At 37.2% G+C, this 15,897-nt stretch overlaps 1 protein-coding gene across 1 annotated transcript; it reads right to left on the reverse strand.

Annotated features, from left to right (window-relative positions):
• Window positions 1-847: 847 nt before the first annotated feature.
• Window positions 848-2,854, reverse strand: LOC103432539 (aspartic proteinase CDR1-like). Its single transcript, XM_008370733.4, has 2 exons — window positions 2,174-2,854; window positions 848-1,708 (listed from the first exon to the last, which is right to left on the reverse strand). The coding sequence occupies exons 1-2, from the start codon at window positions 2,814-2,816 to the stop codon at window positions 873-875; spliced, it is 1,479 nt and encodes a 492-aa protein (XP_008368955.3). The 5' UTR covers window positions 2,817-2,854; the 3' UTR covers window positions 848-872.
• Window positions 2,855-15,897: the final 13,043 nt, after the last annotated feature.

A 15,897-nucleotide genomic window follows, 5' to 3' on the forward strand; every position in this document is an offset into this window, starting at 1 on the left:
GATTGGATGGGGTTAGGAACTAGGAGCGGATTGGTGGAGAAGAGAACTACCATTGGATTATTCAAGAATATTAAGGAAAACTAATGAAAAAGACTTAAAAACTTTGAATTTTAATCAAAATGACAAAAATATGTTGTAAGTGAATAGTATCAGGAGTGATTTTTTAAAGTAAAAATGTCTTTAACGTTAAAAAGTGAACAATACTATAAATGTTTCATTAAAATTCTCAAAATATTACTAGGTATACGGAGACTTGGGCCCGGTACCAAGCAAGGAAACCAAGGTCTACCTTGGGCCTCACTTGAGTTAAGGGTCTCATTTTACAACACTGCCCTTTCAACCCAATATATTTTCCTTAATTTATCAAGGCATTCTATATTTCCCTAATTGTTGTATATTGTATTTAGTTTTTCGTTTTATAAACTAACAATTTTATGTATTTGTTTAACCAAGTAAACATAAAAAAAAATACTTATTTTTCTCAAAAATAGATTGTACATTGTTCAATGTACTACATTATTCCATTTTATCTCCTTTAAGGAAGAGATTCTGCACTTCCTATGCGTACTTTCCTTCCCTTTTTATAGCCTTTGGGTTGAACAAACAGAAGAGTGCATAAGGAGAAAATGCGAGCGAAAAAGTTGTAATTCAAGAGCAATCTTCCAGAAAACAAAATAAAAACTCAAATATTTGGATTCTGATTAAATGAAATGAGAGAGAAAATGAGAGGATCCAACTCCTATATATCAAAGGAAGAAGATTACATGACCAAATCATCATAAGGGAACTTGAGGCAATTTATTTTCAGCCAAAGAGAACCTACATATAAATAGAAAACATAGACATGCATGATCGTCTAAGCTTTGAGCTGCTCAAGAATTCTTAGCACAATCCTCTGGAGCAAACTTGAGTAGGCTCCTTTTAAGGTCAAATATGTATCTGTAATCGCTTAGTTGCCATGATCCAAAAATAGTACGAACATCATCTGAAGCGAACGCCAGGCATAAAATATCTCTGTTAGACGACCGGTCGTGCATCAATATGAAACCGCTTTCGGGTGCGACGTCAATGTTAGGATGGTTCGGACCATCAAAGTGAAAGGTAATAGTAGGGAGGGCCTCGTTAGCCTCGCGCGGAGGCGGCGACCAGTTGTCGCAAAGCTCAAACTTCGGGTAAATAGGGGGAAGAACCTTATTAAAGCTAGGGTATCTCATAAAATGGTACTCCAGATGCATAACCAATGCCTTGTGAGCAGGGTTGATGAGAAGAGTAAAAGAACTTCCATTGTCTATAATACATCCTCCTTCTGTCCCCCGCTTCCGGATCTCAAAAACCGTCGGATTAATTAGAAGCTTGTGTCCATCCACACTTATTGCCTTCAAGTTGACATGGTAATAGGGTACGAGATCAGAAAGAACTAATGGCGTGACGCGTACGCCACCAAGTGGTTGGGGGATGTCGGAACCAAATCGGAGATATGTTTGAACATCTCTCCGGCGTGTTAGGCAGAATGAGAATGCTCCATCAATAAGATGGGATATTTGGTTTGGAAAGGAAATAGGATTATATCCCAAACCCAACATTCCGGATACCTTATAGTCCTCACCCGCGCCAAAGATGTCCGCCGTCGCTTCATAAGCACAACCCAACACTATGTTACCAATAGCCTGTGCACGCCCGCTGGTTGTCAAAAGACTGAAAGCTTCACCTGCAATGAAATGAGAAATTATACGGAATGACATTTTCATTAGTGAACAACTTTCGTGTTATGTGTCAAGTTAGTTGTGCTAGCCGGTGCACGTACTAAATATCGATGTAAGCGAACATACAAAAGGTTTAGAAAGAATGTTATAATACCATTAAAGTTCAGATATGAACAAAATATTAGATATAAGGACCATAACTAAAATAAATATCGATATCATGAGATAATTAAATTAAAATTTTGTTGGCCAATGAGTATTTGGTCTTGTAAAGTTAAGTGGTGAACATGAACTTTTCAAATAAGAAAAAAAAATGTTACTTAAGCATACAAAACTGACAAACACTCTAAAAAATCTGCATGAAAAAATTATGGTGGTGTCCATCTAGCTCTATTTTGTATGTAACTAATAAATATTGCAAAGATTTGGATAATATTATCAAAACTTAAATTTAATGTCAAAATCCATACTTCCGAGAGTAGTACGGACACCGCTGCCGTCCTGGTACTTAGAGTCCATGGAGCAGATACCCCCTTTGCATTTGCCTGGCTTGCAAAGGCGGTGGCCACCACAAGGAAGAGGCATATAGGTTTTGGACTGGCTGTTAGGGAAGGGGGGATCCCTGGTTTTAAAGCATTTCGGTTGAGGCTTTTGCTTTAGGCAGTCCTCACACAGAGTCCAAATGAGTTGGCTCCCGGTGTCTGTGTACAAGTAGTATGTTTTGAATGTGCTGGCCGGGAACTTCGCATCGAAAGTGCCAAGCCCAAGTTGTACAATGTACATGCCATAAGGGTAAAATTCGAGTTTAAGACGAGGCAATTCATCAAGAGGGTTCTTTGAAGTTTGTGACATATTATTGCTGAGGGCTGCTGCAATGGTAGCATCTATGTACCGCTTTCGCGCATTTGTTTGTTGTAAGAGGAGTTGATTTTCTTCTGTGTAGGAAATGTTTCCGGGGTAAAGAGGCGATTGTGGTGAAAAGATGTGTATGAGTTGGGTGCTGAAACCATTGTTTGGTTTGGCTACAACAATTGTACCACCCCACAGTAGTGAGAGCAGCAAGAGCAAACTAATATTTGATAGTTTGTAAACAACATGATCAACTGCAGTCATTATTTTCTGCTAGAAGGGTTCAATGTCTTTTTCTTTTTCCAAATTCAAGGTGGTTTGGGTTGGCTGGATGGTGCTTACTGCTTTATAGTATATGGATATATGGCCTTAATTAATAATTAAGAATATTAGGATTTGTTTCCTTTTCTTAAAATTCCATAAATATTAGCATATTCTCAAAAAAAAAAAAAAAGAAAAAAAAAACTCCCATATTAGCAGTCAAAACCCATATAAGTAAGTATAGAAATACCTTGTTAAAAAAATTATTAATACAAATATGACTTTAGCCACTGAAACTTAATTTTCTCTACAAAAAAAACCCGACGTAAGTTTTTTATTCTAATAAAACGCATTAATTAAATTCCACATTAGCAAATTCATTAATTATGTTTGATTTTACACGTTTAAATTTTGTTGGATGTCTAAACCATTCTTATCTGAATTTTTTGTGTAGAACATTCTTATCTGAATTTTTTGTGTAGAACATTCTTATCTGAATTTTTTGTGTAGACTATTAATTCCATGCGGATTGTAAGAGAACATTAATGATTTTACAAAAAGAAAAATAGGGGTGCTTGCTGCTCATAGTATATGATGTATGAGCCATAATCAATAAATTAATGATATTAGGATTTTTTTTTCTTCCTGTGATTAAACTTCCATATTAGCACAATAAAAAAAAAAAAACTCCCATATTAGCATATTCTAAAAAAAAAATAAAAAAACACACACTTTACTGGGAAAATGATAGACTTATCATTAGGGGAACGAATTTCGCACAAATGAAGTATGCGTAGAATGACGTCGTGATTAGGGGTGCTTACTGCTTATAGTATTTGATATATGGGTCATAATTAATAAAGTAATGATATTAGGATTTTTTTTTCCTTTGCTTAAACTTCCATATTAGCACAATTCAAAATAAAAACTTCCATGTTAGCATATTAAAAAAAAAAGAGACCCTTTTGTGGAGAAAATAATAGACTTTTAAATATTAAGATTTTTTTCCTTGCTTAAAATTTGATATTAACGATTTTGACACAAACGCAGAATGATGTCGGTGTTCTTGCACACAAGAAAGAAAAGATTGTTAAGACCTTGTCACATTGGTGTGATGTGAACCAAAAGCTTTCCAATGCTTAAGCTAAACTTTAGATATTAGATTAGAAGCCGACAAGATTTGAACCTATGCCGTAATGTAAGGCCTCAACACCTTTTTACCACTATTGTAAAGAGCCACCAATAAAGTCTTTGATTGCATGAGATAATTAAGTTATTATCTTTTAATTATTTTTAAATGAGTATGACATTTACTAAGGATAATTGTTCACTCATATTAATTAATTATTGTTGATTGATTATTAAATGAGACAATTTTATCATGAAATACATGTGAGAAGTGTCACATCCCGGCCCGAGCCCCCACCACATCCCGGGTTCAACTCTACCGTAGCACGATATTGTCCGCTTTGGGCCCCTACCATACCCTCACAGTTTTGTTTCTGGAAACTCATATGAGAATTTCCCAGTGGGTCACCCATCATGAGAATACTCTTGCGCGAACTCGCTTAATTTCGGAGTTCTGATGGAACCTGAAGCCAGTGAGCTCCCAAAAGGCCTCGTGCTAGGTAGAGATGAGAATATACATATAAGGTTTATAGGATCCACTTCCTTGGGTGATGTGCGATGTTACAATCCACCCCATTTAGGGACCCGACGTCCTCGTCGGCACACTTCCAACCAGAGATTAACTCTGATACCAAATTGTCACATCCTGGCTCGGGCCCCCACCACATCCCTGGCTCGGCTCCACCGTAACACGATATTGTCCGTTTTGGGCCTCTACCACACTCTCACGGTTTTGTTTCTGGGAACTTGACGAGAACTTCCCAGTGGGTCACCCATCTTGGGAATGCTCTCACGCGAACTCGCTTAACTTCGGAGTTTTGATGGAACCCGAAGCTAGTGAGCTCCTAAAAGACCTTATGCTAGGTAAAGATAGGAATATACATATAAGGCTTACATAATCCACTCCTCTGGACGATATGAGATGTTACAAGAAGCATGCCATATAGAAATATGTTGTATATTTACGTTTCATTTTCTTTCAAGTATAAAATTAAACATAAAAAAACTTTTGGTACTCAATAATAGACAAGACAGATTACTACGCCACCATTGTATTTGAAAAAATAAAAAAAAAAAACTATTTAGCCACTTAGTATTACAGTCTAGTGGTATTCCTCTTTACTTGTAAGTGAGATGTTTTCTCGCCAAAGACAAATTTAATTTGAACCACATTATTGCTAGCTCTTTGTGAAGCTAAACACATCCCCTCCCCTTAGTGTAGATAATATCGTTTATTAAAAATAAAAATAAAAACCTATATAGTTCTACAATGCTCATCCTATAATCTTATTTTCTTACTCACGTTGAATTTTCACCCACCATAAAATGTTTAAAAAACCAAACACTCCATTTCCACCCACTTGTATTCCAAAAAATATCCCTAACATGTTTAAATTTTAAATAAAATAAATATAAAGAATGATTTAATCCTGGAGATTTTCGAAAATGGAACTGCCACAAAAGTCCCCACCCACCTAGCTGAAAGCAACCACATATGACTGCAGTAGCTCATTTTCCCTTTGCTGCTGGAAAACTTACCTTCCTTTCTTTGTCCTCTCCTTTCTTTGTTTTTCTAGATCTCTTTCTCTCTCTCGTTACCAGATCTGGAATTAATATTCTTATCCATATTTATTCTCGAATTCCAATTGAGTACTAAGGGTTGAAAAGTAGGGAGAAAAGAAAAGACAGAATTTGGCGTGGGGTAGGTGGGGTGGATGCAAGAGATAGAAGATGGAGGACGATAAAAGAGTTAGAAAGGGATGAAGAGAAAAATAGGGGACGTTCGATTCATTTCTCATTTTAATTTTTTTTGGAGACTTTAGATGCGGTCTTTAGCTATAAATATTTTTTTATTGAAATCTTGTTGATTTTTAATTTTTGATCGAGATTCCTAAAATCAATGTGATAATTCATTTCTATGTACGTTACTATAATTTTTAAATTAAAAATTAGAAATTTTAGTTGTTTATATAAATGAGATTTTAAATAAAAAACCATAATTTGTGGGATTAAAAATATTAAAATATAAATATACTATTGTGTGTGTGTGTATATATATATAAACATGGGTACATTCATCAAAATTAACCAAAAACATTATTGTATCAAAACATGGGTACATTTTTCAAAATCACAAAAAAAAAAAAAAAGATATTAGGCTTAATAACATTAGTAAATTTCTTCGATTAAACTTGACATGGATACATTTTAAAATCAAAGAAAAAAGAATGTACCCATATAAGTTTAAAAATGTATTAAAAAAATTGAATAGATTATATATACAAAAAATTGTACATTTTACATATAACAAATTGGTATATTTAAGAATGAGTACATTTTAAGATTAAAAAGTTTTACATGAATGGGTACATATAATTAGCATGGGTACATTCAGCAAAAAAAAAAAAAAATACAAAAGAAAAATATATGGGTACAAATACAAATAAACTTTAAAAAAATATATGGGTACAAATACAAATAAACTTTAAAAAATATGGGCACAAAAAGAAATTAATATATGGGTACAAATTAAAACTGAAAAGAAAATTGGTACAAATTAAAAAAGAATTATAAATTAAAAATGGGTACAAACTAAAACTAAAAATATATGATAAAAAATTTAGTCATAAATATAAATATACTAATTGTAACATTTTTAACATTAAATGAATATATTTAGAAATAAAAATATATTTTATTATTGAAATAATTAATGACGTTATTAATACCCAAGACCATGATTAAAAATTGAAAAGGAACAAGATTTTAATCAATGGAATAGCAAAATAAAGAATGAGAACCTAATTTTTTTTTTCCTGCTCCTTTTTATCTTTGACTACAAAGAATATATAAAAGTAATAGTTTTTAACAAGGTTTTGAAGTTTTTTTACATAAGGTTAAATTTGGTATTAAAGTTTTCATTGAAAAGTGGGTAGAGAAATAAGATAATAAGGTGGGCATATCAGCACTCAAACTACAAGGGCACGTTGGTAGAACGAACATCACTGGATTTTGCTTTGGACTGTTAGACTAGGATTAGATTGGATAGTTTGTGTTTTGTGTTTATTGTTTGGTTTAGACAGCCTCAATAGGATTGGATTGGATTGAAAACTGAATTGGTGAAACATAATGGGGAAGGCGTGACCTACCTATTTACTAACACCCAGAACGCCCGTTCACAACCCGCCAACAACGTCGTTCGCAACCCACACCCACGACGGTCCTGACAACACTGCTACCTGCTTGTGATGCCAGATCCAACGACTGTGCTCCCGACGATTCAAATAGCCCTTGCTACCCATCCCCATAGTTGCACGCGAGAGAGAGAGAGAGAGAGATGACAATGACAGAGATGCGAGAAAGATACTAACCGAAAAGGAGGAGGTGCGATGAATTCGTATCCCATGAATCTTTGTGCTATTCTGAACTTGGATCCAAATAGAAATCCAATCCATGATGTTCTTTAAACGCATCAAATAACGCTTTTGGACTCAAGTCCATTTTAAAGGCCCATTACATGACTCATCAGCCCACGGGGTTTTAATGGAAACTTCAACGAAAATTTTTCAATACTGTTTATTATAACGAAAAATCATATTTTTACACTTAAAATCAATCATGGTATTATTCACTTTACTTTTTATTTTTTCCTTATCATTCAAATCATTTTAATTAGTTTTCATTTTTTTAATTTGTTTTGCAAATCTTTACAAAATCCATTACAAAGAAAGGGAAACTGAATCTGAATTAGATTTTTCAGTTGTGCTAGATGTTGATGGTCTTCGTAATGTCATCTTCCCTTCATTTTCAGCTGAAAAAAAAAAATTCCGATCTCCCATCTAATTGTCAACTCATCTCATACTTAGATAAGCATGGATCATCTACTCTACTTAACGTGGGACGGTGCAGTACCAGACACCCACAACTGCGTCTTATTCTCCCTCAAGTCTTTTACTTGGTTAAGTTTGCAAACTGAACTTTAACAGAAACCTTTCAAGGTACTTTCGTCTCATGATAAACTTCGTAAAATTCATCCTCTTTTTTTTTTCAACGTCTGTGATTTTCTTGCGTCCATACACATTGCAAACCCTCGATTAAATAGGGCATAAATAATCTTAAATCAAATTAGGGGTAACATGAACTCATCAACTCAAGGGCATAACTAGACGTTGGTTGAGTTGGGAGACACAGTCAATGGGTTTATATGGTTGTTGATGATTTGATTATTACTTAAGTGTTGAGTAACATGCTATCAGATGGTGTAAAGTGTAGTCTAAAAAATTGGTATATCTAACATTGCTCTCATTTCTCTTATTTTCATTCAATCAATTTTGTAGAAAACTAGATTTTAATCCTTAAATAAGAGGAAGTTTGGAAAAATGTCTTATACAAGATTAAAAATTGATTTTAGTCTTTAGACTCTATTTAATGTCAACATATGCATTAAATGTCTCCTTTTTTTTATATAATTTTAGGGTAATTCTATTAACATCCTACAATTTTATGAATACATCCCATAATTTTATTTTTTCAGTTAAAGTTCCGTTTTTACCATGATGAATTAAGCTCTGAAGTCCAAAATAAACCCCATCCACCCCCTTATACCGACTGCCAACCACCACAGTGTTTGGGCAAAAAATCCCAACCACTCGCCATGCTCTCTCTCCATATATATATATATGTATGTATGTATGTATGTATGTATGTATGTATGTATGTATGTATGTATGTATCCAATCACCAGCCACTTGCCGGTAGGTAATAGGGAATTGGGAGATGGGGTGTATGAATTGAGAGTGTTGGGCAATTATCGGTCTGTTAGAGAGTCAGTCTTGGCTGTCAACTTCCGCGACGAGGGGCGTTTTTGGCTGTGCTAATATCGATGACGGATATCTCTTATATGGGTGGCCCGTGGCTGTCGAGCTAGCTTTTTTGCCATCATTTGTTTATGGGGATGGGGTGGCTTCAGAAAAATGGAGGACAAAACTGAAATTTTTGAGGCACATTTTAGATGTGGGGTGTATTCATAAAGATAATAAATTTTATGGTTTCCATGAATTAAATTTTAAATGAAAAATACTGTAAATTTTAATATTCAAATGAATTAGCTTTTATTTTTTGACATTTTGCATCACCGACTTATGGTATAAGTATCTTGTTGATGCACAAAATCAACGAGAACTTTGGTACAACAGAAAGTGTTAAGTTTGTGACCTTCGCTAGATTGCTCCGGTCACTAGTGTGGATAAGTATGTAAATGGATAGAGACAGGGAAGCAAACACAAGATGTACATGGTTCACCCAGATTGGCTACGTCCACGGAGTAGATGATTTCTTATTAATTGTGAAGGGTTTACACAAGTACATAGGTTTAAGCTCTCCTTTAGTGAGTACTAGTGATTGAGTTAGTACAAATGACATTAGGAAATATTGTGAGCGAATGATCTCTATTTATAGAAGAGAGTTTCTAGTTTCATTTCGACATTGACATGTGTCGTGTTGTGATTGGTTTCTGATATTGACACGTGTCGCGCTATGATTGGCTTCTTATGTCGACATGTGTCGCGCTGTGATTGGCCTCCTGGTTGGAGGGAAACTATTCTGGGTCCTTGACGGTATAACGTTGACCGATGCTCAGTAGTTTCGGGATTGGTCAACTAGGGTACAAACATATCTTATATAAGAAAATATTTTGGTATGGACTTTTCGTTACACTTATGTTTTTGCATATTTTCTTGTGTACCACTAATTTCTTGCAATATATTTAGGTATTGACATTTCGTTACACTAGTTTAGTAAAATCTAATAGGTATAGACGTTTACGTACACTAATTCATTATAATTTGAATAGGTACAATGTTTTCTGGTTTAGGAACACTAGTTTATTATAATGTGTCACAATTTCTTTTTTCTAATGTTTTCCGATTTAGGCATTTATAAGAAAATAACTAGAGGAAGTTAAATAAATTTAATGAACTAAAATATAATAAATTAAAAATTAATGGGGAGGCATTCAATATAACATTAAATATTAAAGCAAAAATATAATGTGAATTTGATTTTTTTGGCTTTGAATTGAATATGAATTTGATTAAATACACATCAAATGACTAAAATTAATATGTAATCCAACACCAATATTTTTCTCTTTAACCACAGCAAGTGGCCCAGTTGTAAGGGAGCGGATTGCGGCTCCCCAATAAACAAAAAATATGTGGGAGGTCCCGAGTTCAATGCTCCAAGTTAATGAGTCTATTGGACTGTGGCCACAAATAAGGTGAAATTCCCCATAACCTCTTCGGGGCCCCGAAAGGGGTGGATAACTGTGGCTTGCCAAAAAAAGCATCAATTTTTTTATTAAATTTCAATCTTTTTCAAGAATTAAAATTCAAAAACCCATAAATTTCATTTAAACATAATCAGTCGATTTGCTTTTTCTTATTTGAGTTTTATTAACAATATATACAGTAGGACTCTGTTATATTAGAACTTTTCATACAAAGTCACCTTAGTTAAAGTGAGATCTTTCTTCGTTTAAAACTTAACTTTATTTAATAAAGAAATTAACCCTTTGATTCTGATATTAATAAAACTAAATCCTGATTTAAACTTTAAAGAAAGAGAGAAAGAAGGTGGGAAAACAAAGAAGATATCCAGGATGATAATTTAGTGAATTTAACTTTTAACCTTTAAAGATTTTTGAGCATTTTGTTAGATGTATAAATATTGGCATCTCTCACTGAAATTAAGCCACAACAACCATCGCCCAAACATAGAAGCCATTGATCATATAATCAGTGCCATGGCCAAACCAATAAGCCTTCTCTTCATTTTATGTGCAACCTTGTTTCTCTTGAGTACTACTATTACTCTTGTACTTGGGAATAAACCCAATAGCTTCACCATGAGGCTGATCCACCGTGACTCCCCCGACTCACCCTTCTACCCCGGCAACCTTATACCCATGCTCAAACCACTGAACTACTTGTTCGTCGAACCAAACCTCGCGCGCAATACCTTTCTACCATTCGTTCTTTGAAAAGAGGTATCAGCACTAATAGTACCACAAGTCCTAACCTTCTTCGCCCGAAGGCTGAATTTCAGCTTCATGGTGTGATGACCACGTTCCTCGTTGAGGTAGGCATTGGCAACTTCCCAACTAGAACCCCAAAATACATACCATACTTCTTGACACAGGCAGCGATACCATATGGACACAGTGCGAAGGTTGCAATAGAACCGGCCACTGCTTCCACCAGGTTCAACCCATCTTTCCTAATAGTCAGTCCACCACCTTCCGGCATGTCCTCAGAGGCCGCACTCCTATCAAGTTCAGAGAAGAATACCTTGACAATTCATCCGTGAGTGGAATTGCGGGACGTGAAACCTTCACTTTTGGTTCAGTAGCTGTTCGTGATATAGTGTTTGGGTGTGCAACCGACTGTATTGGTTTCGGTCATTACGACAGAATCCCAGGAAATCGTCTCGCGGGAATAATGGGTGCAGCTTGGGGTTCATCTTCAGTTACATGAAAAAAGGGTAATCAGCGGTAATTTTTCTTACTGCATGCCGGCGTTTGGGCAAGATATCGGCGCCCCACCTTCTACTTTCTTGCGTTTCGGGGATGACATTCCCCGAAGACAAGGCATGTCTACAACAAGTTTGGTGGAGTACCGTGGGGAAAGTTCACTACTACGTCAACTTGGTTGGCATAAGCCTTGCGGGTACGTAGATCACTTCAGATACCTAGAGAAGTCTTTGTTCGTAGGGGACACAACACCGGGACCATCATAGATTCCGGGGCAGATTTATCAGTACTTGTTGGCACCGCTTTCAACGTGCTGGAACTAAAGAAACTTAAAGAACAGAGAGATTATTCCTATCTTAATATTCCTCTTCTCATTTACTTTTCACAACTTGTTTTTACACTTACATTTCGATAACTATATATAGTTAAGGCTATGTACCAAAATATCTATGACAGCCTGTAAACATAACCACCTAACTAAACTATACAATTGTAATAATACAGTTATAACAAGAATGATTTTCTAACTACAATTATATGAACTGTTATGACTTGGCATCTTTATCTTTACACCCCCTCAAGCTGAGCTTGGAAAGACTAGGAGTGCCAAGAGAGAGCTTGGATTGAAGGAAGAGAAACCGATGTTTAGACAGAGATTTGGTGTGAATATCGGCGATCTGATCCTGACTACAAACATACTGAATTTTAACCAGATTAGCAAGGACCAGCTCCCTGATATAGTGGTAATCGATCTCCACGTGCTTAGTGCGGGCATGAAAAACAGGGTTGGATGCAAGTGAAATGGCAGAGATGTTGTCGCACCAGATGGTAGGTTGGAGCGGGAGGGGGAAACCAAAATCTCTGAAAACCTTGCAGATCCAGGTAATTTCAGCGGCAGTGTGAGCAAGAGACCGATATTCAGCCTCAGTAGAAGAACGAGCTACTGTAGACTGCTTTTTAGCACTCCAGCTGACTAAATTGGAGCCAAGATACACACAAAATCCACTCGTGGATCGTCTATCAAAAGGGCAGCCAGCCCAGTTGGCATCAGAGTAAGCTGATAGAGTAAGAGGACCCTTAAGAAACCAGATGCCATGAGAAGATGTACCTTTGAGAAAACGCAAAATTCTCTTGGCAGCTTGCAGATGTAAGTCAGTAGGAGTATGCATAAATTGGCATACTTGGTTGACGGCAAAAGAGATATCAGGCCGAGTCCAAGTGAGATACTGAAGACCTCCCACAATGGATCGATACTCGGTTGGATTTGCCAAAGGTGTACCACTGTGATCCAGTTTGACAGTACCAAGAGGTGTCGAACAAGGCTTAGCACCCTCCATTTTTGTCTTGTGCAAAAGATCCAACAAATATTTCCCTTGATGTAAAAATAATCCGTCTGTGGTGCGTTGGACTTCAAGTCCCAAGAAGTAATGTAAGGGACCTAAGTCTTTGACAGGAAACAAAGAACTTAGCTTCTGAATGAACAGATGGCAGGCAGAAGAATCCGGACCACTGACCAAGATATCGTCTACATAGACAAGTACAACCACAAGAACTGGAGCTTTGAGAACAAAGAGAGATGCATCAGAGGAGGACTGAGTAAAGCCGAGAGACTGAAGAGACTGAAACAGCTTATCAAACCATGCCCGTGGAGCCTGTTTGAGTCCATACAGGGACTTTTTCAATTTACACACATGATTTGGATAGTTTGGATCACTGAAACTAGGTGGCTGATGCATGAAGACTTCTTCCTTTAAATCCCCATGAAGAAAAGCATTGCTAATATCGAGTTGATGAAGAAACCAATTAAACTGGACAGCAAAGGTTAACAGTATGCGAATGGTGACAGGCTTGGCGACAGGACTGAATGTCTCTTGATAGTCTAGACCCTCTTGTTGGTGAAAGCCCTTGGCAACAAGCCGGGCTTTATACCTGTCAACTGTTCCATCAGGCTTCTTTTTTATTCGAAATACCCATTTACAGCCAACAATATTCTGATTGGAAGAAGGAGGAACCAAGATCCATGTACCAGTGGATTGGAGGGCATTAAATTCGGCCTGCATTGCAGTTCTCCACTCAGCAAACTTAGAAGCTTGATTGTAAGTGGTGGGGATATAATCAATAGAGGATGAGAGGGGATGTTTGGTAGCATTGTAGGCCCGAGGCTTAAAAATACCATTTTTCGATCGAGTGACCATTGGATGTGTGTTATGACTTGGCAAAGGTGGAGGAGGTGATGGAGATTGAATCGGGACTTGGGAGACATGAGCAGTAGGAGAGGAAGCAGGGGTAATAGGGTTGATAGGAGGAGAGCATGTTGGAGCAGAGGTGAGGGTAGAAATAGGAAAATGTAGATCAAAGGTAGGAGAGATAGGAAGGGTAGAAGAAGAGAATGAAGATGTCTTGGTAGTGAAGGGAAATGAGTTCTCATCAAATTGGACATGCCGAGAGATGTAAACTCGGGCAGTGGCTATGTCTAAGCACCTATAACCCTTATGTTGTAAGCTGTACCCAAGAAAAACACATTGCTTGCTTTTGCCATCAAGTTTAGAGTGAACATAAGGTTTTAACCATGGGAAGCAACTACACCCAAAGACCCGTAGGCAAGTGTAGTCAGGGAGTGTGAAATAGTAACTCCCATGGAGATTTTAGAAGACCAGAAATGGGTAACCTGTTGATCAAGTAAATGGCAGTGGAGAAGGCTTCAACCCAATAAACTGAAGGGACTTGAGAAGCGACTAACAGTGTTCGTGCTGTTTCTACAAGATGTCAATGCTTGCGTTCTACACATCCATTCTGTTCAGGTGTATGTGGGCAGCTGTACTGATGAGAAATGCCATGCAAATTGAGATAAGACTGAAAAGAAGCACTAGTGAACTCACCCCCTGAATCAGAACGTATAGTCTTTATTTGATTGCCAACAGATTTTTCCACATAGTTCTTGAAATTTACAAAGGTAGAAAACACCTCAGATTTTCTTCTTAATGGAAAGAACCAGCTATATTTGGTGTAATCATCTACTAACAACAGATAATACTGAAAACCACTCACAGAAGTCACAGGGGCAGGTCCCCATACATCACAATGAATTAAAGCTAAACTATGAGGAGTTGATGACTTAGCAGGAGAAAAGGACAGTTTGTGATTCTTAGCAATGGCACAATCTGAGCAGAAGAAGTCAACTGAGGATTTACCATGCAGTGCAAGACGATTACTAGAGATTACTTTCCGAAAAATGGTAGAGGAGGGATGACCCAATCGACTGTGCCAAATCTTCACTGGAGCTTTAATACTGACAAATGCTGATGAAGAAACAGAAGAGATACCTCTGGAAGGAAAGCTTTGCAAAGGATAGGATCCATCTCTAACGGGTCCCCGCAAAAGCATCTTCCCCGTAGAACGATCCTTTACAGAGGATCCATCAGAGTCAAGGGTTAATGAACATGAATTGTCATTAACAAATTGAAAAGCAGACAATAAGTTGTGCTTCATTTGAGGAACATGAAGTACATTGTTCAATTTAAAGGAATGATGAGGAGCATGTAACAAAGAGGAACCAGTATGAGTGATGGGAAGACCTTTACCATCACCAATGTATACTTTATCTTCACCAGTATAAGGAGATGGAGACGAGATGTTGGAGATGTCATTGGTTATGTGAGAAGTTGCTCCAGAATCAATGAGCCAGGAAGGAGAAGAGGACTTGGCATGATAGTGCGCACACATTGCAGCAAGCTTTGCTGGAGGGATTTTACCAGAAATATCTGGATTCATGCGATCAAAGCAATCGATTGCCTCATGACTTGTATTCCCACAGATCTGACAGGAATTACGAGCACCCGATGAAAATGAACCACGAGAGGAGGAATGCTGACCACGATTGGATCCAGAAGTGAAGCCATGAGTGTAGTTGCCCCGATGATTGCCTCTGTGACCTCGATTATTAGAAAATCGATTATTCCGGCCACGATAGGAGTTATATCGAGAAGAGTTATGGAGAGGAGGCTGTTGAGCAGCAAAAGCCTGAGGTGGTGTAGGAAGAAGAGGCGGTGAAGCGTGAACCGAGAGAGCATGAAACGGTTCAGTAGGTGCAGAAGAGGCAAGTTGCTTCCGTCGATTCATGGAAAGCTCCTTGGTGAGTAATAATCCGTGCAACTCATCAAGAGATGTGGAAGAGAGACGAAGCATGATGGAGTCGATGAATGATTCGAACTCATCAGGAAGACCAACCAGGGTAGCAGCAATTAGATCTCGATCTGAAATCGAAGCGCCTGCTGCAGTGAGTGAATCTGAAATTTCTTTGATCTGCTGCAGATAATCCGCCATTGATTGAGAGTTCTTCTGAATGCACTGAAGGCGAGAACGAAGCTGATGAATGTGCGCATCAGAAACACCACTGAAGCGCTGCTCAAGTTTAAGCCACAGATCTCT

The sequence above is a fragment of the Malus domestica genome, chromosome 03 (genome assembly GCF_042453785.1).
Source record: "Malus domestica chromosome 03, GDT2T_hap1".
Classification (NCBI taxonomy): domain Eukaryota; kingdom Viridiplantae; phylum Streptophyta; class Magnoliopsida; order Rosales; family Rosaceae; genus Malus; species Malus domestica.

What these genes read in the sequence shown, in the direction of transcription:
- LOC103432539 (XM_008370733.4), bottom strand. Translation starts at nt 2,816, where the DNA reads ATGACTGCAGTTGATCATGTTGTTTACAAACTATCAAATATTAGTTTG. An exon ending in TGTCCGTACTACTCTCGGAA is followed by an intron (nt 1,709 to 2,173) that starts GTATGGATTTTG and finishes ATTTCATTGCAG; the next exon opens with GTGAAGCTTTCAGTCTTTTG.